Here is a 27,908-nt window from a genome sequence, read left to right on the forward strand (position 1 = left end):
TATAGTTTGATATTATGCAGTTTGCAGAAATTATGATATAGAAACTTAATCATTATATTTGTAGAAACATGGAAAAATAAATTTATTAACAGATGCCAGCAAAATTGGATAAATACCAAATTTATTATTTTAACCAGGACTTTATTATATTACATACCATGTTTATAATTATAGCCAGTATTTTATTTCATTTGAATATCAGTACAGATTTTAAACCTAACTCCTGGGTAGGTGCTGTTTGATATCAAATATTGGTAACATATAATGACAAATAGTGATTTCTAAGTTTATGTGGTCAAAAATATGAGTGACCTTCCCTGAGGCGTATAGTACATACTTCAGTGTTAAAAGTCATTAGAGAGTATTACATGAAAGAGTATGTTTTAATTCAGTTGTTTGATTCTCCCCTTAGTTTTTGGTACATTTTAATTCCTTCTGCCCGACATCTTATAATTCTGTAGAATACTTTCACAAGTATTTCATATGTTTTCTGTGGCATCTCACACTGCTCACTTTTTATCCATAGTACCATATGAATTCCCCCTTTCAGGTTTACGCTGCATATTTTAAGCTGCTGATAGAGTAAGTAGATTGCAAGGTAAAGTGACATTTAGCTTTTTGAGCTAGTCTCATTTTCAGCATGAGAGCAGGTTTTTTTTTTTTTCCCCCTGTTCTAAATCTTCTCATATTTCGCATTCAAACAATCTTACTAACATGGAACAAAGAAATTCAGAGATTTGGCTACAGCAGTAATTGAAATGCATCAAAAAGTGGCTACTACAATACAATTTTATTAATGAATGATCTACATTGGTTCCAGCTGTGTCCATGTGATTAGGCCTTCAGCAGGCAACAATGGGTATTTCCCTATTGCTTTTATTTGATTTCCAAGAATGTGTCATCTGTTACATCAGCCCCTGCCAATATGCCCCCGTAAAAGTGTTTTGTGTTTTTTTCTTCTTCCAAATTTCTGAAGCATAAGTTGAATACCCACACATATCCCTGCCGAAATATTGTTTCTAGTGAATAGTGGCCTAGGTTTGTATGCCTGGTGTTGCATACCAAAATTTCAGAATATAAATTAAATGTTTATTAAGTTTATCAGTTAATTTTTGGAAGTGTGGTTGCCTGGTAATGCTAAAGATAGACTAGTTTTGCTTTTACATTTCCATCTTAATATTTTATTACAGTAGTATAATGTGTTATAGAGGTGGACAAGCTTGCAGATTGAAATGGGGATCGTCCAGATTGTTCCCTTCCCTGGACCATATGGTATAGTTCTAAAAGCCTTTTGTACGCTGTCTGTTCAGCTTATTGTAAACTCAATCTTTAGTGCACCTAAAAAGATAACCAAATAAAAATGGGCCTGAGAAAAAGGACTTCCTATCATGTAAGGGCCCTAGAAATATTTGCTTTAAAGGAGATAACTGCAGATGAAATTGAAGTTGAGATGACGTAAACAAAGGAGACTTATTCTATGAATTTTCTTTTGAGTTCATATGGACTGTAGTCGATTGTCTTTGAATGTTGGTTTTAAAATGAAGGCATTTATGTTATCTGACTATGCTTAGTATCTTTATTTCTCCCATTCTTGCAGTCTCATGAAGATGAGATGTAGTTTTTATCTATTTTACAGAGGAAGTCTCTACCTGTAAACAGTGCCAAGGAATATATAAGCCCCAGGTTTTATGAACATATAGGTTTTTTGTTTTTTGTTTTTTTTGACTGATTTCGCTGGGAATTTAGGGCTAGAACTATCAATAGTTTCATCATTTTAGCCATTACCCATACTCAGAGATATTTGTAAAATTTTCTAATTCTTTTTCCTCTTCCTCTGGCCCCTTTACCTATTATGATTCTGTAATTCTATTTTAGGAAAATAGGATAAGAGATTGCTTTTTCCATATGCTAAGACTCTTTAAAAGCTGGGAAAGTGAGTGATTTCTCCTGACTTTCTCTCCCCTTCCCTCCAAAGTACTACTGTTAGAGAAGAGCATTAGACATTACCCATTGCTTTTTGGCACAAGGGATTTGAAGCTGAAATTCTACCAAATGGAAAAAAAAAAAAAAGGAGAGCCTGTGAAGAACATGATTCTTTACTCTATCATTACCCTGAGCCACTGAAAGGGTAACGGAGAGGAACTCAAATGTTATTGGAATGTGTAATTTTCCTCTGAATGGCCACAGTGAAATATATTTGAACAAAAAAGGCAGAAAAAAAGTATGTGTGGCATATGGAGTTGATGGTGGTTGAAATTAATGAATCTTTTTAGCAGTGTACAATTGAAACTATCTCAAGAACAGTACACATTTAAAATATGTCCAACTGAAACTTACCTAGAGAGACAGATTACTACCTTAGGGAGGCTAATAGAGATAGGGGGGATATGGCAATGATATAATAATGCTAGTGATAAATTGGATGAAGAATACTTGTTGGATATGTATTTTTCAAGTTTGAAATTTTTTCAGAAACAGAGACACTGATTTCAAGTTGCCGGGAGTCTTTCCTATTTTAAAAATACTATTATCTTGAGGTCTTTAACTTATTATGAAGATACTTTTTAAGATGCTCACAAAATTGAAAAACATAGTTTATACTTTCAAATAAGCTAGGTTCCTCTTTCCTTCTCTCTCTTCCTTCTCATTTCTTACCCCTTTCTTAAGCTGTTTATTTGTATGTGTATATTACATACATGAATGATTTATATCATGCTATAAGAAATGTTATTTTATAGGTTTGGGGGGATTGAAGGTTTCAGTTAGGAAAAGAAATAAATAAAAAATCTTGTAATGACTATGCAATAGATGTATTTCCGTGGAAGAGTTAGAACATGTTTATTTAAGTAATCTGGATTACAGAATACTATAGTAAAACTGTGGACATGAAAATTCAAAATTGTTTTTAATTCCTCTAGCTAGAAAGGACTAGATAACAGCTGAATTAAGGAAGAAGGACCCATAGTCCAACTCAAACATCTCCTCTTTGTTGTAGCTTTCTTTTAATGGTAAAAATGCCTCTGGCTCCAAGTGGTAGAAAATCTTACTGACTGTGACTTAAATGAGTAAGGGTTTTATTTGTCTCCTGGCGTAAGAAGTCGGGAGGCAGTTAGTTCATCAGGGGGCCAGGTAACATCATCCTTCTCCATCATCCTTAGCACGTAATGCTTGCTTCTTATTCCACAGATGACTTTTGTACCTATAGAAATTGTGTTTACTTTGAAGCAGGAAGAAAAGTAAAGGGAGCCCAGAAGCCTAGTTTTCATGGAGAACTTTCTCTTTTTCTTTAGAAAGAGAGGCCCGCTCCTGGGGACTTCTGCCTGCATCTCAGGGGCCAAAAGTGTGTCACCTAACTACCTCTAGAATGAGATAAAAAGTATTTAGCTTTCTAGCCTTTATTTTGGAGGAAGGCAGGGAGAAGGAGAATTGGAATGAGTGTCAACTGATCCATCCTAAAGTTATCTGCCATACTTCCTTAGTTCTTTTTGTATAGTTAGTTGCTTGGACCTTTGAACTTCCCGGGTACTTGTAGAAAGTGTTGACTTAAAAAATTGCACAGGGCTTCCCTGGTGGCGCAGTGGTTGAGAGTCCGCCTGCCAATGCGGGGGACACGGGTTCGTGCCCCAGTCTGGGAAGATCCCACATGCCGTGGAGCGGCTAGGCCCATGAGCCATGGCCGCTGAGCCTGCGCGTCCGGAGCCTGTGCTCCGCAATGGGAGAGGGCACAGCAGCGAGAGGCCCGCGTACCGCAAAAAAAAAAAAAAGCACAACGTGAGAGTTGTGAGTTAAGTTTTATCTGGGGCAAAATGAGGACTGCAGCCCGGGAGACAGCATTTCAGATAACTCTGAGAAACTGCTCCAAGGAGGTGAGGGGAGGAGCCAGGATATATAGGAGTTTTGCAATAAAAGGGCAGGTAGTCGGAATGTCAAAAGATTACTGTTAATTAAAGAAAACCAGATATCTCAAGGACCTTAGCGCTTTTCTATGTACGGGAAGATTTGAGAATCTGGGCTTACTGAAATCATTCCTTTGATATGCACCTCAGCTACCTGGGGCCAGTATCCTGTATTTTCACATCCTGAGTTTCCTTAGGGCTCACTGTAGGGAGTGGCCGCAGTCTGACGGCTGCTAGATGGCAGGTGTTCTTTTCAGCCCTGCGTCTGCACAGGGCTCACCAGCTCACACCAGAGGGTTGCAATCGTTGATGACTGTGGCATCCTTTGTTTATTGATATGGCAGGAAATATTCCATTCCAGTTATAAGTATTCCATTTATCAGAAGCAACTTGCTGGGCTTCCCTGGTGGCACAGTGGTTAAGAATCCTCCTGCCAATGCAGGGGACACGGGTTCGATCCCTGGTCAGGGAAGATCCCACATGCTGCGGAGCAGCTAAGCCCGTGCGCCACAACTACTGAGCCTGCGCTCTAGAGCCTGTGAGCCACAGTTACTGAAGCCTGCACACCTAGAGCCCATGCTCCGTAGCAGGAGAAGCCACCGCAATGAGAAGCCCACGCACCACAGCGAAAAGCGGCCCCCGCTCGCCGCAACTAGAGAGGGCCTACACGCAGCAACAGAAACCCAACTCAGCCATAAATAAATTTGTTAAAAAAAAAAAAGCAACTTGATGTTTGTTCCCTTTTGACATCCAGTACATGTGTTTTGGTATTGTGAGGTTATGTTTCTATGACTGAGGACAGAAACTCTAATTAGGTCATCTTGGTGTCCCTACTACACTCAGCACAGTGCCTAGATAGACCCTCAATAAAACACTTGTTAAATGAATGAATAAGTACTAAGAAATATATTTGTTAATATAATTGGTATAAATCATTTATACATGTAAAGGGCATAGTCATATTTTTAATTTCTGAGGGTTGTGGATTAAATTTTATAAAATTGTTCATTATTGCTAAGGGGACATCAATGTAAAGATGTCAAAGTCATTTTGAGTAGACGATATTCAGTTATAAGGGTTATAGAAAGATCCTCAAAATGACTTAGTACCAATATTTTTGTTGGAGCAAGTTATTCATGGGTAAATAAAAAAATATAATTTCTTTTTAACTCCATGAATAGATTATTGTTTAAACAAGGATATTTTGTAGTTCTCATATATTAAGACTTCAGTTTTTGAAGAAATAAGCAATTTGAGTTTATTAATGAGGTAAATAAGTCATTTGATAATTTATATTATTATTATTTTTGTTGTTGCGGTATGCAGGCCTCTCTCTCACTGTTGTGGCCTCTCCCATTGCGGAGCACAGGCTCCGGACGCGCAGGCTCAGTGGCCATGGCTCACGGGCCCAGCCGCTCCGTGGTATGTGGGATCCTCCCGGACCGGGGCACGAACCTGTGTCCCCTGCATTGGCAGGCGGACTCTCAACCACTGCGCCACCAGGGAAGCCCCCGATAATTTATATTATTGATGTTGACTTATAAGGAGGAGTTATTAGATCCTTGGAAGCCTTATGGCTAAGAGCACACTAAATCAGAATTTATCCTAGATGGCATTTTGGCTATATTCTTTCTTTTAATTCTTAGAATGGTAGCTTCATATTTTTCCACTGTGCATGCAAATGGTTACATACAATAGAAAAACATGTCTGAAAGAAACCCTAAGAAGTCATCTTTACATCTGCTTGCTTTGCCCTAAACTAAGAAGAAAGCAGGCTATCTCTTTTTTCAAAATCTGCAGAACAAATGGCTCAGAGTATAACTTGGTAGTGTGAATCAGTGCTTCACAACTCCTCCTATGTCTAACCTAAATCCCTTTTGTTGTATTTTCATTCTGTTTCTTTTATTTTGACCTCAGGGGACAAAGCAAACAACTATCCACTATCTCCCATACAACATCCCCTATATAGCACTCTTTTAATAAATTCCTCCCTTTTCATTCACAACGGCAGGGTTGTTGGCACCTTAATTACTAAAACAACCTGTGCATGGATAGAACTTATCTCAGAGCAGGGAATGTATTCAAGTATCTGGAACTCAAATTTTCTATCTGAGCAGTTTATAGTCACTGAAAATAGAGGAGGCCCTTTTAACATTCAGAAGCAGTCCTGGGAGAGAGTGCCTACATAATCACAATTTAGTCAATATAGTTTTCTAGATTTGGAATTGGGTATCCATAGTCAGTCTCTTGGTCCTTAAGATGCTGTTTTGGTCATACTTCAGGAAGTAATAATTTATAGGCCAACACTTTGCACTTAAAAATATTGCTTGTAAAAGTTCAGCCCTTTCTCACTATTTTTCACCTTTGTATTCTCAGCAATTAATAGAGTGTCTGGCCTAAAGTAGGCACTTAGTAAATATTTGTTAAATGAATTGTTTGAGTATCCCTTGGTAATACTTCCTAATATAGGTAGCTTTAGGCTTTGCATTTCCCCATTCCTCTTTAATTTTATGCTGCCCAATAAGCACTCATGGTTTACTTTTTGTTGTCTTTGTCCTCATTCAATGATACCTGCAATGATTTAGAACTTACTTGAATAGCTGATTGCTGGACAGTTCACTGTATAATGCTGCTGTAATCTTCAATTCAGGAATACCTCTTTTGCCCCCTCGCCTTTTGCGAGGGCTTCTTGTAGTCTATTGACGAGAATTTGAAACACATTAATTGAATGCCTGGCATACAAAGTACTTTGCTTGGATTATGCATAGATATAAATATGAATTGTACACAAACTCTGCTGCCAGAGAAACAAAATCTGGTTGGGAAGACACACACATATACTGTACAACGGTAGTATAAGTAGGATTGTGGAAGCTGCTCTTATTGGGGTGTAAGCCAAGCTGGTGTTACTACTACAGAGGAAGGAGTAATTACTTCTGATGGGCTGAATATGGGTAAGAAGTTGACTTAAACCTTCATGGATGAAATGGGATTTCAGTGGAGTCTTGAACTGTATATATGTAGGAATGTGACAGGTAGTAAAGGTGAAAGGATTCCAGAAAGAAGAAGTAGCACTAGCAGTGCTTGATGGTGGGAATGTATATGGAATGTTTGATATATGGCAGGGAGTCTGTTGTGTTTGGAGTAATGGTAGGCTTGTGGCAGTGATAGGAATTGAGGCTAAAAAGGAACTTGGGACCAAATTGTAAGAGGTCTTGTTTCTTGTTAAGTAATTTTCTTTCTTAGGTAGAAATAATCATAGGTTTTTGAGAGGATGGACACTAAGGTACCTGTAAATTTCAGAGGAAGAATGGAAGACAGATTAAATGTTGTTGAGCTTGAGGACGATAAGGGAGGCTGAGGGCAGAAGGGCTTGGGAGGGGAGGGCCTGATACCAGAGGCCTGGGGTGGGTCAGCTAAAAGCCCTGCAGGTTGTTGATTTGTTCAGAGTTGTGCAGCAGTGTCCTGGCTCCTAATAGTGGGTGCTTTGCAACTTTGAGCCTTCTTTCCACTATGTCATTTTGGAAGACTGTGGAACAGTCTTGCCCACAACTGGGAGACTAAGTATTTTAGCCTGAATTCTACAATAGAAGAAAGCAAAAGGAGAAAAGAGTTGAATGGTTGTTGAATGAACCAAGAGTATCTGCACATTTCTTCAGTTCTTCTTTGTAATTGGGATTTTGGCCGCTGTACTTCCTAGGCTCTTGGTTCATCTTCTTGAAGTAGAACTTACTATCGGTCCCTCTTTGAGAACCAGTTCAACTGGTTAGTAACATTTTTCACTCTGTATTATAATTATATCCAGGCTTGAGTCCAGAAACTATATTTGGGTCATTTTAATATCACAAAACACTTAGCCTAATTTTCAGAATGTAATCATTCAATAAATGCTTGTTGAATAAAGCAAATTCGTTTATGCTTTGCCGTCACACAGACCTTCCTGCTCTGCACATGCCAAGCATATTCCATCTCAGTATCTTGCTGTGCCTGCTGCCTGGAAGGCTTTAGATCCAGGTCTGCAGAGCCTCCTCCCTCTCTTCTTCTGGTTTCTGTTTACATGTCATCTCATCATCAGTGAAGCGTCCTCAGTCAACTCCATATAAAATCCTGCCCTTCCCCAACCCATCCTCAGCAGCCCTTATTCTCCATTACCCTGTGTTATTTTTCTTTATAGTACATGCCACCATCTGATATACATTTACTTGATGATTGTCGTTTTACTCCAATTAGAAAGAAATTTCTTATGATAACAGGAACGTTTGTTTTGTTGCCCAGTTTATCCCCAAGTACCTGGAACAGTGATGGGCACGTAGCAGGCACGATAGATATTTGCTAAATGAATGAATGGTAAAAATTAGACTGAAAAAGAAAGTAAACATTCATTTGCGGGTTTGTTTATTGTTTTATGCAAGCAATGGTATTGTTACAACTTTTATGATATCAAATCATTAATATTGCTCTCAGAAAAATAAAAACAAATTCTATTTTTTATAGATTGTGCCTGTGAAATCTAATTATGGATTAGTATTTGTTTTAAAAATATTTGAATGCCAAGCATATTCAGTTAGAAAACACTTTTATTATCCATGCCAGCTTAATTTTTAAGGCAGTGAAATGGAAGACTGTCATTTCAGCAAGCAACTTATTTTCATTTGTGAGAATGGAATATTTTGAATATTCTAATTAATTTTTGAGGATGGTTTTACAAGAAAATAATCCTTGTTTATATTTTCTCAGAAAGGTGTGAGCTTATGACTGACTTTGGATAAATGTCTGGAAGAGCATCAGTCAGTCCCAAAGTAAAAAATGTCAGTCTTGAGATACTGAAAACTTTAAAAAAGACCTGATTAAAAAAATTATTTTATATGTATATTTAAAGTTTACAAAGCAATCTAGACTGCTGATCATGAGCTTAGCCTTCTCTTTTATTGTATTTTACTGCAAATTCACTTGGATATTTTTCCAGAAATCTGAAGCTTGTAATTTGGCAGTAAAAAACTTAGCTATCAAATCAATATTATTATTATTTAAAAAATTTTTTATTTATTTTATGTATTTATTTTTGGCTGCATTGAGTTTTCGTTGCTGTGTAGGGGCTTTCTCTAGTTGCAGAGAGCGGGGCTACTGTTCGTTGCGGTGCGCGGGCTTCTCATTGCGGTGGCTTCTCTTGTTGCGGAGCACGGGCTCTAGAGCGCAGGTTCAGTAGTTGTGGTGCACGGGCTTAGTTACTATGCAGTATGTGGGATTTTCCCGGACCAGGGCTCGAACCTGTGTCCCCTGCATTGGCAGGCGGATTCTTAACCACTGCGCCGCCAGGGAAGCCCTCAAAATCAATATTATTATATGGCTTTTGGTGTCATAAGAATTCCCATTTGGAAACCCATAGAAACTCATTTTTTCTCACCATAAACTTTATCTGTCACTTTTCTGTAAGGTCAGAGTACTAATGTTGGAGGTGATCTGCTCTGGGACAGAGAGTCAACAAATTGGCAATAAAGTTAAAAAACGCCACGTGGCGCTTTCCTAGGGTTAGGATTTCTTCTTCATATCAAGTTCGTGCTTGTTTTAAAATATGGAAAGTTATATATTGATAGGTGTATTCTTAGTGTCCCTTTAAAAATAGATGGAATGATAAGCTTGGCTCTAATTTTTCATTTACATGTTTCATATTTTTATTAGTATTTTTGTGTTTTCTGGAGGTTAATTTTTAATTATTTGTATACTTTTAGTGGTAGGTTGTTTTCTTTCTACATTTGTAAGTGAAGTGTTTCAGTATAGATGGTTTTAAAAATGAAATATGGGGCTTCCCTGGTGGCGCAGTGGTTGAGAGTCCGCCTGCCGATGCAGGGGACACGGGTTCGTGCCCCGGTCCGGGAAGATCCCGCATGCCGCGGAGCGGCTGGGCCCGTGAGCCATGGCCGCTGGGCCTGCGCGTCCAGAGCCTGTGCTCCGCAACGGGAGAGGCCACAACAGTGAGAGGCCCGCATAACGCAAAAAAAAAAAAAAAAAAAAAAATGAAATATGATGAAACAGTTACATTGGAAAACAATTCCAGGAATAATAGAGTTATTTCTTACTACTTGAAAATGAAACATGGTGTTTAAATTGTAAAAAGTACTAGAACTTGGAGGCTCCATTTGAAAATACTTCTCTACTAAGCCTGAGTTGCCATTGAGTTAATATTAATTAATTAATTAATTAAAAATAACAGCTTTATTGAGATAGAATTCACATGTCATAAAATTCAACTTTATCAAGTGTCCAGTGAATATTTATTGAGTATCCATTCATCTATTGCATGTATCTAAATATAGGAACGATCTGAGTGGTTATGAGAGGAGACAGTCTTTTAATGTTGCAGGACGGTGTCTCTAGTAGTTGGATAGCCAATGAGTCTCTTTCTTTTTTCAAACATGTGTAACACATATGGATGATAATGCAATAACATTTTTCTTCTTTCTTAATACAGACACTTTGGACATTAAGTGTGAAACTAGAAGTTCTTTCAGTTTTATTCACCTTAATTAAATATTTCCCCTTATTTCAAGACGCATACCTAATTATTTACGGCTCCAATTAATTTTGACATTTCACTTGAACTTCAAAACTTTGAGTTTGTGCTATACTTACCCATGTTCCTATTCAAAACCATAAGTACCAAAATAATATTTTAGTTCTTAACACGATCTGTCAAAGTACAGCTCCAGATTTCTTATATATAGTAAATAAAGATCTTGATCCGTTTATAATTATTTAATAATTAGAGTACATTTTTTAAAAATTATTTATTTTTGGCTGTGTTGGGTCTGTTGCTGCATGCGGACTTTCTCTAGTTGCGTGGAGCGGGGGCTACTCTGCCTTGCGGTGCGTGGGCTCTAGGGCGTGCAGGCTTCAGTAGTTGTGGCTCACAGGCTCAGTAGTTGTGGCTCGCAGGCTCTAGAGCGCAGGCTCAGTAGTTGTGGCGCACGGGCTTAGTTGCTCCGCGGCATGTGGGATCCTCCCGGACCAGGGCTCGAACCCGTGTCCCCCGCATTGGCAGGCGGATTCTTAACCACTGTGCTACCAGGGAAGTCCCTCGAGTACATTTTTAAATTAATTGAGTATTACTTTTATTTCATGTATTAGGCAAGCAGTATTTGCAAAATCAAATTATAGTGTTTGTGACTAACCCTAGCTGCATTAGTTTAACCCTTGATGATTATTTTTTAATAAGTTTCCTTATAGCAATAGCAGTTAAAATAATTTGAAAACCACTTGCAATCTCCTGAAGGGGAGTAAGCCTTCAGTAATTGGGAAGTAGTTTGTTATTTCAAATGATTTGGCCTCCTTCCCTAAAGTTAAGAAAAATTTATAGTTTCTTTTAAGTTGAAACATATTCAGTGAAGATAACTTGAAGAATAAATGAAGTACAAAGAGAAAAACAAAATCACTCATAATTCTACCATAAATGATTATTTATATCTACCTGTGTGCATGTGCACTCTCTCGTTTATCTAGTCATTCCGTCATATATTTTAATACATTCATTTCATGCAGTCACACAATAGTAGAGACATTTTCCCATGCCAGTAAACAGTCTTCATTATGATTTTTGATCACTGATCATTTGATCATAAGAAATCCTTTTTTTTTTTTTTTTTGATATTTTGATTGTTTTCAATTTGGGGCAAAGACTTTAAGAAAGATTCTTGACAAGTTCCAGAGTTAATTGTTAGAAGTATTATTGTTGAATCAAAAGATATGCATAGTTTTCAAACCTTTTGCATTATGTTCAAATGTGATAGGACATTTTAATACTTTCAAGCAGATCTAGCCTTATGCATTAGTAGAGTAGGTAGCAGCCTTCAGGCTGTGTTTGCAGGACTTGAGAAGGCTCCTTTTAATTCACAACTATTCTCATCTACAATTAACCCTTGAACAACTCAGGTTTGAACTGCATGGGTCTGCATATACCGGGATAGTTTTCAGTAGTAAATACTACAGTACTCTAGGGTCTGTGGTGGGTTGGATTCACACATTGGAAGGAACTTACTATAAATTATACATGGATTAACCCCCCTCTTCCTCTTGTTCTTCAAGGATCAACTGTACTTTGCAGATGGCTGAAATTTCACCATCACCTGTCACTCCTTTGTCTCCTACAGGTACTCCCAGGAGAGGTAACACATTGCGCCTGGCAGGCATTTACTCTGAACAATCTGAAGGAGTTTATCTGATATTTTAAATTTAGTTCTTGCAAGTAAAGTTTAGAAACAAGGCAGGAAAAGGGACATTAGAGCATTGAGCAAGAGCGATAATAAGTGGAAGCAAAGTATTTCTTTACTTCATTCAGTTCTACTAAAATCAGTTGAACGACCATTATATGAAATACAGGATGTTATGTAGCTAGTTTTAGGAGTTTAAGTTATTATCTCTCTCAACAGTGATTCAGGCTGTTTGTTAACTTTGTATGCTAATTAATCCAGTAGAGAGACTTACGGTCCCAGATATGGAACACATATATGCCAGTAGAGATACAAGGGGGAATTAATTAACTCCTAAGCAACCTTACTCTGTTTGAACACACTGTTTGCAAACTGTGAAATTATTTCCTTAAGAGATAGCGAGGATGCAGAGTGCGGCTTTGAGTAGTTTGCAAAGAATACTCTGTGCTGTAGGGTTTGCCTCATTAGACCAAATATTTGTATTATTGGAATGTCTCCTTGAAAAACCATTTGATAAAGAGATAATAGTGGCAAGCAAGGCCACTAGATAGATAAAAGTCATAGTGCTTGCTGCAATCTGGGAACTTTGAGCTATTGCTTCTTATCTTCTTTTAGTGGAAACTTGTGTGTCAGATGATATGGGCCAGCCTGTGCAAAACTATGGAGAATAGTAGACCTTCTAGAAATTATATACCCTTGTCTGTGTAATTCCTTTACATTACTCAATAGGCTCATTCCTAAATATCTTCAGGATATTAAAATCCCAGTCTATTATTATCAGACTGACTCTTTCTCTTATAATAGTGAGTAGCTAATGATATGCCCCTTGTGATATTTAAAAATAGTGATACAGCTCTCATTACCACGTCTATTAGCCCCAGATTTACTCAGTCCTGGTCTAAACTGGGTTTTTAAAAATTTATCAGTAACAATCCCTAGACTGTATCTAGAGATGACTTCTTAAACCACCAATAAATGTCTTAGACTACTGGCAAATCAGAAGATGCTTGAAAAATATATGGCAACTAGAAAAAGACCTGTTACAATAAATAAATAGAAGAAAACGCACTTTTAACTAATGCTACTTCTAATAAATTTCTATATTCATGTGGAACTTTGGAGATGAGAGAAGTGACACTAAATATTTTAATTGATACATCTTTATGGTTTTATTGATCTTAAAGGACAGATTCTAATACTGGCTTCACTTCATGCTTCCTAACACCATTTAAAAAATATGTTACTGCAGGGTGACTTTCACTGATATAAAATGAATTTTAAAATATTAAAGGTATCTAACATCAGTACTAAGGATTTCTGTTTCTGGCCCTCTGCTCCTCTATGGAAATTTCTTTTTCTTCTCCCAACTGTTTACCTGATACTATTTTGCCCCCTGATTTTGCAGTTCTTTTAAGTTGATTTCCCTCACTGATAAACAGATTGAGTTGTGAGATTATGTCCTTTTTATTTTTCACTGGAAGTGAGTAAATCCAGAACGTTATACTTGGTGACATTTATTTCAACTCATCAAGGTAATGCCACCCATGTTTGCTTGGTTTGCTGCACTTCAAATAGGACATTGAGAATGCTTGAGTGTTAGTGTAACTTTGCTATCTTTGTTTCAGAATTAACTGAAAATGTGACATGTGCCTCCCACTTGGAGAGGGAAACTTTTCAATAATTTTTTTTTAGTTAATACGTATTAAGTTCTTAAAAGATGTTTGAGTGAGATGCACTAGTGCCAGGGTAGTTAAGAATCTGTTAGTCATTTTGTTTTAAATTTGTTTGGTGTATATATTTATAATTACCTTGCACAAGCTAGGTCTGAGTTAAAATTTGGCATAGAAGTCCATGTAGGGTAGCAAGATAATGCTTCTGTCTAATAAAAAATGTCAGTCTAATGATTAAACCGGTTGAATCCTTCCAGGTTATAGACTTGACTGTCCTTTGGTTAAATATTCTTACAGGGTCCAGTCAGGTCAGAGAAGGTAGTTGGCCATGGTATGAAACATGATTTCCAAACACCTCAGCAGGGCTGTTGGCAGAACTGTTTTCCTTAGAATGAGGTGTGTCCTTTTGAATACAATAAGATGCCACCTGTTATATTTAGATGGTGATAGAAAGTGTGCATTAAGTTCTGTCCATGAGAGTAAATAGTACTTAGTGGTAGTAAGGGGTGATTATTTGTGGTTGATAATAATAAAGGTCTTGGATGAATTAGAAAGAAATTGTCGAGGCCATTGCTAAAGGGTTTTATGTGTTTATAGACTCAATGCACATTTGTTGAACACCTTTGTTTGCTACGTGCTGGGGGTATAGTGATAATCAAGCAGACCTGGTCAGTTTCCTCATGGAACTTAATATCCAGGGGAGGAAATAGGTATTATGTAATCACTCATGTAAATATAGTCTACAAGGGGTAAGTACTGAGAAGTACTACAGATTGTTACATCAAGGGGACCCGAACTTTGTTTGATGGTGACTGTAGCTAATTATGAAATAGACTGAGTATAGCCCTATGGCTGACCTCCTCCCCTCCCCCTCCACACCTTTCTTGCTATATGAATCTTGGATATTGTCTTTTGTCCATCCTATTATCCTATCAAAAAATTGCCAGTCTAGAGCTGGGGGATGAAGGATAAGGGTTGTGAGGTGAGGGGAGGGATGATTATACAGGACTCAGGAAGAAGTCACAAAAGTTTGAGTTTTGTGATCCTAACCATTTGGTGTTCAGTTTTGTGTGACTTATACCACCGATGTCCTAGATTTACAAACTATTGGGAGTTCTTATTAAATGTAATATGCAATAAATATATCTATCATCTTATAGTGACATTTACATTCCACATGCGTATACATTTATACTGCAATATATACCATTACGTAGTAATAATTATTAAATATTGATATTCAATCCAAAAACTACAAAGACTAGGAAATGGAGGCGCCTTCTACTTAGGTCATATCAGGTGCCTGGAATGAAGCATAATGGAAAGATATGTGAATATGGGGTTAGAAACCCTGGGTTTAAACTTTGCTCTGTCACTTATTCTTTGATGCCAGTAGTCTCTATTTCTTCTTCTATAAAAGAGAAGTGATCGAACAGTGGCACCAGCCTTCCTGCCATCTATGATTCTGCGATTCACCCTGGCTTCTCCACTTAGGGGTCCATATCCGAATGGGTCAGATAGCCCTATTTTCTCCCACTGAAGCTGATTTGCAGCCCATTTCAGGAAGGTGGAAAACTTGGAGAAATGCCATCTTGAGAAAGCAAATACATTATTTATCTTGTTGAACTTTTATAAAATGCATAATTGTTGGCAGAAAGTACTTAAAAATGCCTTTTTTTCTTCCCTGTTGAATAAAAGCCTAATTACTAAATGTGGAATGGGATCTCCAGATTGATGGTGAGGGAATTGGTTACTCATCCTACTTCCACTTCTAGTATTAAACTAGGATGACGATAGATCAAACAATAAAAAAACGGTAGGTGATTTTCAAAATTCATGGATCTCAGAGATATTCTCTTAGGCTGTGAAACTTGCTTTGGCCTAGAATTCAGTTGCTTATGGTGTTTCTCCCACATCTTTAATCACTGTTACTTCTGTTGCATTAGTAGGTTAAGACAAACACGCATCTACATGAAAATGATTTATTCATTTCAGTAAATTCAGTGAACAGTAAGAAAAAAGAATAAGTATTTGAAAGAGAGTATAAAATGTGTTCAGGGGCTTCCCTGGTGGCGCAGTGGTTGAGAGTAAGCCTGCCGATGCAGGGGACACGGGTTCGTGCCCCGGTCCGGGAAGATCCCACATGCCGCGGAGTGGCTGGGCCCGTGAGCCATGGCTGCTGAGCCTGCACGTCCGGAGCCTGTGCTCCGCAACGGGAGAGGCCACAACAGTGAGAGGCCCGCGTACCGCAAAAAACCAAAAGAACAACAAAAAAAAATGTGTTCAGATATACTAGCTGCTTGATTTGGTTTAGGCTTCAGGAATAATGGGAAATCACTAGTAGCAAGTATAGTGCTGCCTGACACTGGTTTGCTCAGGACCTGTGTTCAGGTGAAAGCAGTGTTACTTCTTTAAGGGCAGAATCAACTTCCCATTTCCTCCTGATCTTCAGTTCAACTCTACAAAAAACTTAGTGACATCCACTATATAGCAGATCCTGGGATAACCCCCAGGAAAATAATGACATGATCCTCATCCTCCAAATTTTTTACAGCCCCACAGGGAAGCAGAACATGGAAATAGAGTGAAACAAGTAAAATGCTACTGTACAGAGTAGAAAAGAAGTCATGTTTAAGAGGAGTTCTGGGAAAGGCTTCTTGGAGTTGGTGATTCACATGGAGAAATTTTAAGAAAATTTCATCAGGTGAACTTGAAGAAAAGGCTGATGGAAAAGAGATAAAGGTGTGAAGTCACAGAAGTGTAAAATACACACATGTGAGTGTGAGTACTTGGTATTACTACGATGATCCTGGGGAAGTGGGGGAAGAGGATTGAAGTTAGAGAAGGGGAAGCAAGGCTGTAGTGAAAAGAAAAGAATAGGCCAGAAAAGGAAGGTCTTAACTGCCATGTGTAGCGCCTTGGGTTTTGTCCTTAGGTGATGGAGATATGGAAGGTTTTTGAGCATGTCACTTCATGATCAGATTTGCATTTTGTAAGATTATTTGCGGCTGGATTATGGAGAATGGTGTGATGGGAACTGGATTGCATGGTAGCATGGAGACCTAGTTAAAAGGGTAATGCAATAGTTCAAATGAGTGATGAGATAATTTTCTGGTATAAAATCTCCAATTGATTCATAAATACACTGCCACATTTTAAAATGTCAGCAAATTGAAAATATTTTTAGTATTCAGTAGAACTAATTCATTGCACTTTTATAGTTTAAAATTATTCATGAAAATGATAGCAATGAAAAATTGAAAGAGGGTTAATATTTTATTTGTGGATTTAAAGCAGTACACTAAGAGAAAAATTTTCACAGTTATAATTTTGCTATTAATATGGAATATTACTTTACAAAATGTAAGGTAATGAATTTGTTTTATATATATATACATATATATATATCTAGTTGTTTGTGGAAATTATGCATATTTGAAAACAAGTGAATGATGTCATACTGTCGGTACATGTAGGTATTTGCCGAATTTGCATTTGATACTGAACTGATAGTTATAACGAAGACTTTGTATTAATTCAAGTCATGGTATAAGTGATGGATATTTTTAAGCAGAAAGTTAAATCCCAAATCGAGAAAGAATGAAAATATTTGTCAGGGAAAATTAAATAGCCATATATGCATATATGACTGTAGTTTTAAAAAGAGCACGTGTTAAAAGGTCATTGCAAATCATATATTTGGAACAGCACATTTGAAAATAGCTTTAAATTGTCTCACAAATAGTGTGGCATATAAGTCTTCTTACCAAATCTTGGTTTTGGTGCATAAGTCCTCACTTCTTAGTTATCACAGCAGGAGACAAAAGTCAGAGTTGATGAAATTAGAATATCCATAGCCTTGTGGGGGAATAGAATATTACAGTGCTACATCTTTTTCAGTATGAATCCAAGATTAAAAAAAAATGTTGCTATTTAAGTACACAGTAGTATACAAGTTATCATAAATGTTAGGTTGTATGCCCCATAATCAAATGGAATAATGATCAGTTTCTGTTGTATGTTATCTTCAATTCAAATTAATGCTCAGGAATTCAATTTCATGCCTTACTATTGGTCAGACTTTCTTTATTTGTGTATAATATTGTGAATGCCTGTAGTTTTAGGATTGCAAGTTTATTGCACTGCATTCAATGTTAGATTATCAGTCTTCAGAGATTACATTGAAGCTTTAGGGGTTAGGATGTATTTGCTATACATGATTTTTATGAAATTTTTTATAATAACTTTTTCATAGGATCTGTTTATCCTTGTCTCTTTTTCCCCCCATGTCATAATAGAATGTATTTTAGTACTTTGAAGAAACTTTTTCAGCAAAATATATTTTTACTACACATTTACCCTTAATAGGTTCTGTTAGGGGAATCAATGACAACATGTTTCAAAGCAGAAATCTTTTCATGCTTGGTTTTTTTTTTTGTTTAATGAGATTTCAGGTATATTTTAACAACTGGGGTTTCCCTGATGAATCATTAAAATAAGTGAGTGGGCTGGAAGGTAATACGAACTTTTCTCAGTACTGCCCTATTTTACTCTGCTGGGTTATTGGTTGCTTTTTAAGTAGAACCTGGGTGTGTTGGAGTTGGTGGTTGGAGGTTCAGAAGGAAAGAGGGGAAAGGGTCAGTTAGGAAATACTAGGTAAACCTCTGATGACCTATCGGGAAATCCTACTCAAATTCTGCTTTCCTCAATTTACACCATTTTGTGTTTAAGCTTTCTGTTTTTGCTCTGCCAAGCTCAACTTTGCAAGTACTGTATATAGGCAAATAGAAAATATATTTTCAGCAATTGATTGAAGTTTAAGGTATCAAGCCATGTGTGGATTAGCCTGTGAAATCAATTTCTCATGTGTGTGGGATTAAAATCGTTAAAACCATCATCACTGAAACCATACCTTCCTACAACTAATAGCAGTAAGGTGTCTGTGGAATATATTAATACAACACGTCCTCTAATTTAAAATTATTACTTGGTATTTGGTTGGAAAATTATTTGAATATTATAGGTAACTGCATTGACATCATATATGAGGGCTAATTATGGGTTTCTAATGTAACTTAGCTTTAGTTTTTAAAAATCCACATGAGATATTTATACTTAGCACATCTTTTTCAATAAATCAGTGGCATATGGCAAATTTCCTTTAGCTATACTGTTTAAAAACAAAAAACTGAACTACCACAGCAGTTATAACTGCTGGAGGAGGTAGACAGATATGTAGTTCACCTTGAAAATGATCATGGCTCAAGGAATAAAGAAACTGGGTCAAGCTTAAAATAAATGCAGGTACGATGACAAAAGTTTTAATATAAATTTAAAAATATTCACAGCATTGGTTTCAGGCTACTTTTGTTCTTGGTGATCTTATCAATAATGCATTACTCATTTTTAATTGAGATGACTCTAATGGCATCTTTTCATTTTGGTCAAAATATTTATATGAAATACTATTGTGATTTTTCACCTTATATTCCCTCTTAATTGTAAATGTACATTTTTGGAAGGCAGATAATTCTCCAATAGATCATTTTGACCTCTGGTAATCTTAAATAGAACTTGAAGTGGTTTAACATTCCTGTGTCCTAGCTATCACTTTGACTCTTCTTATATTGCTAAATTAATGTTTAGCATTTAACCACGTATCATTAAATCATAGTATTGATAATGAATTAAACTTTCATAAGGCTTTAATAGTGTAGCAGGTTCTCATTCATTGGTGTCACTGGGGAATAAAAAATGCTGAAGAAATAAGGTTTTTTAAAACTAAAGCTTACTTGTTTAAGCAGAAAAACTTAAAAGCTGATAAAAATTTATCTGAAACATTTTTTATGCTCTTTTAGGGAGTTTGAATGGATTGGCCATTTACTCGTAAAATATCATCATTCTAGTGTCATGTAGAAAGGACGTGGGCTTTCTGTTTGGTGTTTATTCTCCAACGTGGGAAGTTTTGTTTGTTTGTTTCTTCCTTTTAAAATGCCATACCCCTAATTCTAATATACTTACTCCGTTTAATTGTTTCAGGGCTTAAGGTCTGTGGTGGTACATGTGCTAATGCCTTAACAGATTCATAAATCCAGGCACCTATGTAAGACATTTGGCTGCATGTAGGCTCACCCAGCATCTTTTGGCAAACACCTGGCCGCAGCTTCCTGCCACGGAGGAGACCCTGTCCTTCTCTGGAGTGAGGACTTTCAGTGTTGAGGCCCTGTTACTGCTGCTCCAAAACACTCACTCTCCAGTAGCCATTGCTAGTGGTGCAAAATGTCTGTATTTACCTGGCGTGCTCCTGAGAATCTATTATGTCAGGTGACCATCTTCAGTTTTCTGGGATTACTGCTAAAATGGGCAAATGGTGTACTCCCTTTATCTTTTAGTAAATTCCAGCGTAACAGCAAAAATCCTTTTTAACACAGTGTCTTTTTTTTTTTCCCAACTCCTGCTCATGTTTCCAGCAGTGTTTTCTAAAACAAAGCTCAATGAAGCACAGTGAAAGTATTATTTGAGCAGTTCTTTAATGTGCTGTAATGACATTTGGTTTGAATCTTATATTTAAAAATCAGGTTCCCCTCTTTTGCTTGCACCTAGTGGGAATCATCTTTCTTCCAGGTTGTGCTTAAAGAAGACTATAGGGGAAGAACAAAATTTCTTCTTGCTGCAAAAGTTGCAGTAGAAGTAAAAGGGGGAACTGCCAGGATATGTCTGTCTCCACAAAACAAGCAGAACAAATTTCCATGAATCAAAGCCACTAAGTATAGTTTTCAGAGGTGGTAGGACATAGTTACTTTCCCTAGAAAAATACCCCAAATGCAGGCACACCCGTTGGCCACTAGAAGAATGCTCAAGTAAACGCTAGTTCAAACCTGTACATTTCACTCTTCTTACTGAGCTATTAAAGGGGTGGAAATCTAGTATAACTATAATCTTTTTTCCGCTTTTCTATTTTTCAACCTCCCACACGCTTGGTGTTCAGTTCTGCTTAGTGAGTGTCTTGAATCTACAGCAGCACCTACACGTACTGCCTCCACAGTGGCTGATAGTTTGCAGATAACTCATGATTCAGACCCATAAGAAACATCTGTAACTATAGGGCATGGTACGTGCTCTAGATTAATCATGGAAAAGGGCAGAGCAATGAAGAATCAGAAAGCTTGTTTTTTTCCAAATATTAATGTTGCTTTCTTTGAGGTTATATATGAGTGGAATATTCTCTAGAGTGGTTTATATCACATTCCATCACTTGGGGAAATATCTCAGGTCATTTTTATAAGAACCTTTTAGAGACCTTTTAAGCATATGCACGGCATATACACCTTAGTGTGGTTAGGTCAGAGGAAATAAAGCAAGATAGCAGATATCTGTCATGTGATACAGTAAGCAAATTAGTGTTAAACTGCTTTTATTTTTTCTTGAAACCTTTGATATAATTTTCAAAATTGCCTTTCACTAGTTTTTCATTTGCTTTCTAGAAGTTTCCTTCATTTGAAGGGTTACTGGCTACCATTTTGTTAAACCTGGAGGCTGTTTTGTTAACTTACTGAATACAGCATTATAAAGTTGAAGTCACCAGCCAGCCTGAAAAAATCGAGCTGCATAGCGCAGTCTCTGAGCTTACTTCTTGCCCACAAAATCTGCAGTACTCTCAAATTTGTATTTGAAATACAGTCTGCTGATGGGGAATGGGTAACACCCACTGCCTTTCAAATGCATGTGTATATCTACTTTTCCCACCTTTCCTTGGTGAATAAGGAGCTGTGTTTGAAAAGAACTGATTTTAAAATGCTGGAGGATTCTATCTTTACTCCTTAAGTAAGGTGGTTTATCCTAATAATGGGAGGGGCAAAATACCTTATTTCTGTTTGTCAGCTGCTATGCTTCAATTTTATCTTCACATCACACCTCTGAGGTTAGTACTTTTATCCCCATTTTAGAGAAGGTGAGACTAAGTCCTACAATGTTAGGTAGCTTGTCCAAGGCCCTACAGCTAGGACATGACAGAGCTGAGCTTCAAACCTGTATCTTCCTGACCCCAGGACTCATACTTTTTCCACCTGAGGAGCACTGCTTCCTATTTTACAGATAAGTGAAGTATGTGTTTGTATCTTTTCCCCAAAAATGCTCATTGGAAGATTTAAGACATCAAGAAATAAGCTTTTTTCACTTCAGTCATTTCTTTGAGAACCGTTTGAGACATTTTGCTTTGAAAGGCAATTTAAGCAGGCATTGCTTTGACTGAGCAAGGTAAAGCACAGTTTTCTTAGTTAGGAGCATCACTGAGTTGTTGAGACTAATAATTTTGTGGAACAACATTATTAAGGAAAGCAATATGCTTGCTGAACGAGTGGTGTTTACTTAAGTCATAAAGGAGAATTCAAACATCTGGAATATTTTTAAACGATGTAGTTGTTATGTACCAAGTGATATTTCTTATTTACTTCTTACAGGAAATAGCATATAATTTGAAATATATAAAAGTTTTTACATTCATAGATATATTTTTATCTCACTGAGCACTTCAACAAAAGTGATACTATTAAAGTAAAAAGTTGCTTGACAGCCGATTCTCTGTGGTGACAGTTTTACCACATCTTTAATAGTAATGTTACTTTATCGCTCTTAATGCCTTTGTTGTTTAAAGTAAGGTTGTAGAAACTTTGCTGGTTCACAAGCATACAGCTTTACCCTACTTTTTCGGTCTTCCTTTGGGGGTGGGATATTGACAATACTGAGGAAGTGGTCAAGCGTCTCAAGAAATTGTATCCTAAAGATTTTTAACACTAGAGAATAGAGATTTGAATATGAGTGTGCTGTCTTCTAAATATGGATTCGTTGGAGGCATTGGTAGCTGATGAATTTAAAGATGGATTAATATGAGAATTCCAGAATCAGGGAATTCCTGAACTGGAAAGGCCCATGCAAATGAAGGGCTCTTGGAGTGAAAGTGTTAGTTAGGACAGGAGTTCAGTGACTGTCCAAGTCTAGATAGAGCTCTAGGCCAAGCCAGTGCTGAGGTTACTGAGTCAGGGTCATAGCTGTTCCAGCCAGGAAGTGAGTGATCACAGCGGGAGAGAACTTTAAACTTCCTGGGTAGGAGAAAAAACTGAGTCATTGTGGAAGTAATCTTAAGACATGAAGAAAACAGAAATCAGAAAAATAAAGCATCTTTATTTCCTCTTATTAACATGAATGGTATAAAAATATTGATTCCAAAGTACAAACCTCAAGTGTTATATACTTTTTAAAAAAGCAGGACAAACCTATTTAAAAAAGTAATTTGTCTGTAAACGACTTTATTTGCTTTCTGTGTATAATATTTTAACATATTTATTTGAAAATATTTATACAAATTTTTTTTGCTTAATATCTAGAATCTGTGAAGATTTGAAAGGGCCAATGAGTATTCTCATCATTGAGGCATTCTATGGAGGGTCCCATAAACAGCTGGTGGATCTGCTTCAAGAAGAGTTAGAACACTGTGTTCTTTATACCCTTCCTGCAAAGAAATGGCACTGGAGAGCACGGACGTCGGCTTTGTACTTCTCTCAGAATATTCCCGCCAGTGAGCATTACAGGTAATTAGAGCCCAGGCTGCGTCTCCAGCCTGTTTTAAATGTACTTGTTCTAAGGAGGTTGCTTCTCTGTTGGCCTCTGTGAGATTTCCTTCAACTATGGAATTGGTCAGAATGACTACAGTAGCTATTCCTTTATCGACAACAGAGCAGCCGAATACATTTGTACTCTGAGGACACCTGGTCGGTAGGAAAGTGGATTTTCATTTAGAGCCTGCATGCCTTTTCTCATTTGTCTTGTGCTTTTATCACATGCACGTGTGGGTGTATGATGACATTTTTTGGCCTGAGATGAGAGTTGATCCTGTGCACATTTGGTTTTTGCTTCCATAACCTCCCATGCCTCTTTTAGTGAGTATGCTGTTTTAGGGTGTCTGCTCTGTACTGGGAGCTAATGTTGGAAAGATGGATATGACCAGGGCCTGTGCCCTTACAGGCTTTAAAGACTATTCAGAGATGAGTAGTTTTTAAAGTGTCATGAGAGTATGAAAAGGGGAGAAGTTGATTTTGACTGTGACAAATTGGAGGTCGCTTTGTAGAGTTGGTCAACTTTGCTTTATCTGGAAGGATGAATAGATTTGGGGGACACAGGCCTCAGTTTTGAATTTTGAATTGTTAGGAAGTGGGAACTGGGGGGGGACCTATTAGAAGGGCTTACGAGACATACTGAAAAGTGTGGATGGGAAATACCGATCCCATTTTAAGGAAACAGTAGAATGGAATCCTCCTGAATATCCTTACTGCCATATGTCTCCTGATGGTTAAATAGTGGAAGATTATCCTGCTGTGGTTTACATATCCGATGTTCTTACCGTTCTGGGCCCTTCTGTGTAGGACTGCATTGGTGGTGGCAGGAGTCGGGAGGGCCAGACTGATAATGAATGGAGTTCGAGCAGCTAGGTTGTTAGAGAAAGGGCACGTTGCAAGCTGCAGTGCTCACCTTGGCGTCAGCAGCCATTTCCATCTGCTGCTGCTTGTAAGGTAGGGCAGAGACAAGGGAGAGAGCAGCTTGAGATTTAAATGTAGGTTGCTGTTCTTAGTAGTAATTTTGGGGATTCAGAAAATAACCCATTTGGTGTATAAAAGCCATGCATCGCCTCTGAGAATTCAGATTGTCAGATGGAACAGCAGTGAGCACTCAAGTCATGTTGCTTGGGATTATAAAGGTAAAAGCTGTTTGGGGGCATATTGAGAATTTTGTATTTTTCCAATCTAAAGTGTATTTTTCCTTACATAATTTAATGTTTTATATTCTGATAATCACCAAATGAGTATTGTGGATTCACTAGTAGTATTAGAAATTTCAGTGCATGTATCAATACAAAAGTTTTCAAGGCAATGACAAGTGAGTCGTTGCCTTGAAACAGTGCTAAACAGGATTTTAGCACTGTTGCTGTGCTAAAATTGATTGTTTATAGTTGCTTTCACAACTCATTTAATTGTGTTTTCTCAGCACCAATTGCATTATATTACTTAAGGTCAAGGAATCCAGTTGGCTTTATGGCACATTTTCATTTAACATTACCATTTGATATAATACATTCATACATACCAAATGATATAATACATTTCTACAATGATTTGAGCATTGAAACAAACCATTTCTGTATCTGCTGTTAGATTTCATTTTGATTACGCAGTGTTTTGGAATGGAATTTTTGTATCACAAATATATGTGTGTGGATAGCATGCAAACAAACACTTCTGTGCCCGTGGCTTCCCCACTCCGTTTGAGGTCTGAAGCATTTGAGTAAAACATCACATTGCTTTTTGAAGCAGTCTTATTTGGGAGGTAGATTTCTGAAAGATGGTGTCATAAAATATAAAGTTTTACTCTCTGATAGCCATAACCTCCAGGTCCTAACAGTGGTATCTGTGATCTTTCAAACTCAGCCATTTAAGCTGCAGTTAATGGTACTTATTAATCTAATCAGACTTCACTAAAACATATACCTCACCAGTCTAACTTACACTTATATTTGACTAACGATAACTTATCTACTCTTTACCAAATAACCTTTCTGAATACTTTTAGAAAAAACAGCAGCAGCTTGAAAACTTATATGCGAAGTTAAAAAATATGCTCACTCAACCCTAGATAGAAGTGCAAGAATGACGTTTTGTTACACCAGATAATTCTGATCTCTGTGGAGACTTTTAAAGATATGAAAAGTTCTTGATTTCTGTTTACTTACTCTATTTGTACATTTGTCAAATGAAATCACCAAAATTCATAAAGATAAAATGATTAAGCACCAATATTGCATGCCACGCAAAAACTACTCTGAACTAGTAGGAATGTGTCTGATAAGAAAGACCTTGAATGTAGGTACACAGGTTATTTTTTTTCAGCATCTGTACACATAGTCATTGTTTTTATAAGCTCGTTATCTGGGTAATATTTTATTACTAAAAGAATAAATGCTCCAGTCTAATTAATCAGCTTGATTCTGCTTTATCTTGACAGTGAAAAGAATACATCATGATTCACATTTAGAGCTGTTTAATTTTTATTATAGATTACAAAAGCTCCACAATTTATTTTTCTCAAAAGTAGTTTGGTAATTATTAGGTTTTATTAAAGCCTTGCCTTCTGGAAACTTCACAAAATGCAGAAAAATGTTTCCGAGGATGGGCCTCAAATTTCATGTTCTGAAATGTATGAGTCATTTGTCCCAGCATCAAGCATTTCTACTTTCTTAAAATATACCTAGAGTAGGCATCAAAGATATTTCGTTCTTCTTTCTTTCTGCAATATCTTTACTGAACTGAAAGAATCGCTCTTACTTAAAATCATTTTTTTCACTCTCAGATGCTTACAGTTATATTTTCATTCCATCTGAGGTATTGTGGCAGATACTGATCATTGCCCACCTAACAGCCCTTCTTCCTTGTTAACAGAATTAGTTTTCTTTGGCGTGGCTAAGTACCCAGCCCCTGGGAGTGAAGCTTGATGGACTTAAGTCGGTCATGATGATTCCGTTCTCTGCCAGATTTTCCCAGTTTTCCTTGAAGCTAGTGCTGGATTCTGGCAAATTCAGTTTAAGTAGATTACTTCTGGGGGTTCTTCCAACTAAGTTTTTTTAATTTTATTTTGTGCTTTACTTATAAAAAGAGAAAGCCATCTCCCCTTCTCTGCATTTCACTGTGGTTATGATGTCTACAATTAGCAGATGACAAGATGAGGACAAAACACCTGAGCTGCCATAAATGGCTGATGAAAGGCTGGAACGCTATAGCTACCTAGTACCCTGAAAACCCTCTGTCCCTAAAACATCTAGCTACGTTTTGTAAAACGTAATAAATTTCGTTTTAAGTTCATAGCCGAGCAGAGTAAGAGAGGATCTGGAGAGGGATTTGGAAATTAGAGTGGTCACCTTGCTTTGAAGCCGTGGCTGCGTAGTTTTCACAAAGGGGACTGGTTAACTGAGTTATATTACGTTCTTGAAATGAAATACTGTGCAGCATTAACCTGAATTAGGAAGCTTTCTGTGTCCTCTTATTGGAATCTCTCCAAGACAAGTGAGCAAAAGTAAGGTGCCAAAGAGTGTTATTGGTGCCATCTTTGGTGCCAAGAAAGGAGGTTATAAGAACGAAACAATGGAAGAGTGCATTGGAAATGAATGAAGATACTTACCTGGGTAGCAGAGGTTGTTGGTGCCCCACCCATATCCCTCTCACCTTTCTCTTGTTGTGTGCCCTGGCCAGCTTCCTGCTGTCAGTCTCTGCAGCCCTTTTTGCCTGGGGGAGTAGCTGCTCTGCCAGTGCAGGCAGCAGGCCCCAGTAGCCCTCCGCCAGTGATCTCCGCCCCCTCAGATGAAATCATTCTGAAGTGTGAACAGGAGAGAAATCATTAACAAAGATTCCTCAAAAACCCTGTAAGTCAGGAAATAAAAGCATAATTCTAAATAATTCATGGGTCACAGAAGAAATTATAACGGATACTAAAAAATAGAACTGAGTCATAGTCAACATACTGCATATCACAACGTGGGTTGCATCTAAATTGACAGTCGCAGCCACATCATCTTTAATAAATTTATTTTTATTATTGTCTTTTTAAATTGTGATATGCAGTGCCTTCTAAAGCTTGGCCCAGGGCAGGGCTCCTCTTACTTTAATCTAGGAGGAGTACTGGGAAGGAAACAATAAAAAGAGTAAAAAATAGTGAAATTGAAAGCATATATGTGTGTGTGTGTGTGTGTGTGTGTGTGTGTGTGTGTGTGTAATGAAGATGAACAAACTAAAATTAGTGATTTTGAAATAATAAAACAGATATAAATCCAGGCATGCTTTATTTATTTTTTTAAGGCACAATTCATTTTTGGAGTGAAAAAAGTATAACTACAGATATGACACAGATCAATAGAAAGGAGGAAATACTGTTAATAATTTTATGTTAATACATTTGCAAACTTAGACAATATGGATAATTTCTTAGAAAAACATAACTTCTAACACCTCACTCAAAATGAAATAGAAAATCTGAATGGGACTATAATCATTAAAGTTGTTGTTACATTAACTAAAAATCTCGCCATTAATAGACAGAGG

At 37.2% G+C, this 27,908-nt stretch overlaps 1 protein-coding gene across 2 annotated transcripts in view; it reads left to right on the forward strand.

Annotated features, from left to right (window-relative positions):
• Window positions 1–27,908, forward strand: part of GTDC1 (glycosyltransferase like domain containing 1) — a 359,684-nt gene that overhangs the window by 4,302 nt on the left and 327,474 nt on the right. For both annotated transcript variants that reach the window (XM_060152957.1, XM_060152956.1), the window contains exon 2: window positions 23,154–23,357. In XM_060152957.1, coding sequence (XP_060008940.1) covers window positions 23,179–23,357 — 179 coding nt within the window. In that variant the 5' untranslated portion in view covers window positions 23,154–23,178. The remainder of the gene's footprint in view (window positions 1–23,153; window positions 23,358–27,908) is intronic.

The sequence above is a fragment of the Lagenorhynchus albirostris genome, chromosome 6 (genome assembly GCF_949774975.1).
Source record: "Lagenorhynchus albirostris chromosome 6, mLagAlb1.1, whole genome shotgun sequence".
Lineage (NCBI taxonomy): Eukaryota > Metazoa > Chordata > Mammalia > Artiodactyla > Delphinidae > Lagenorhynchus > Lagenorhynchus albirostris.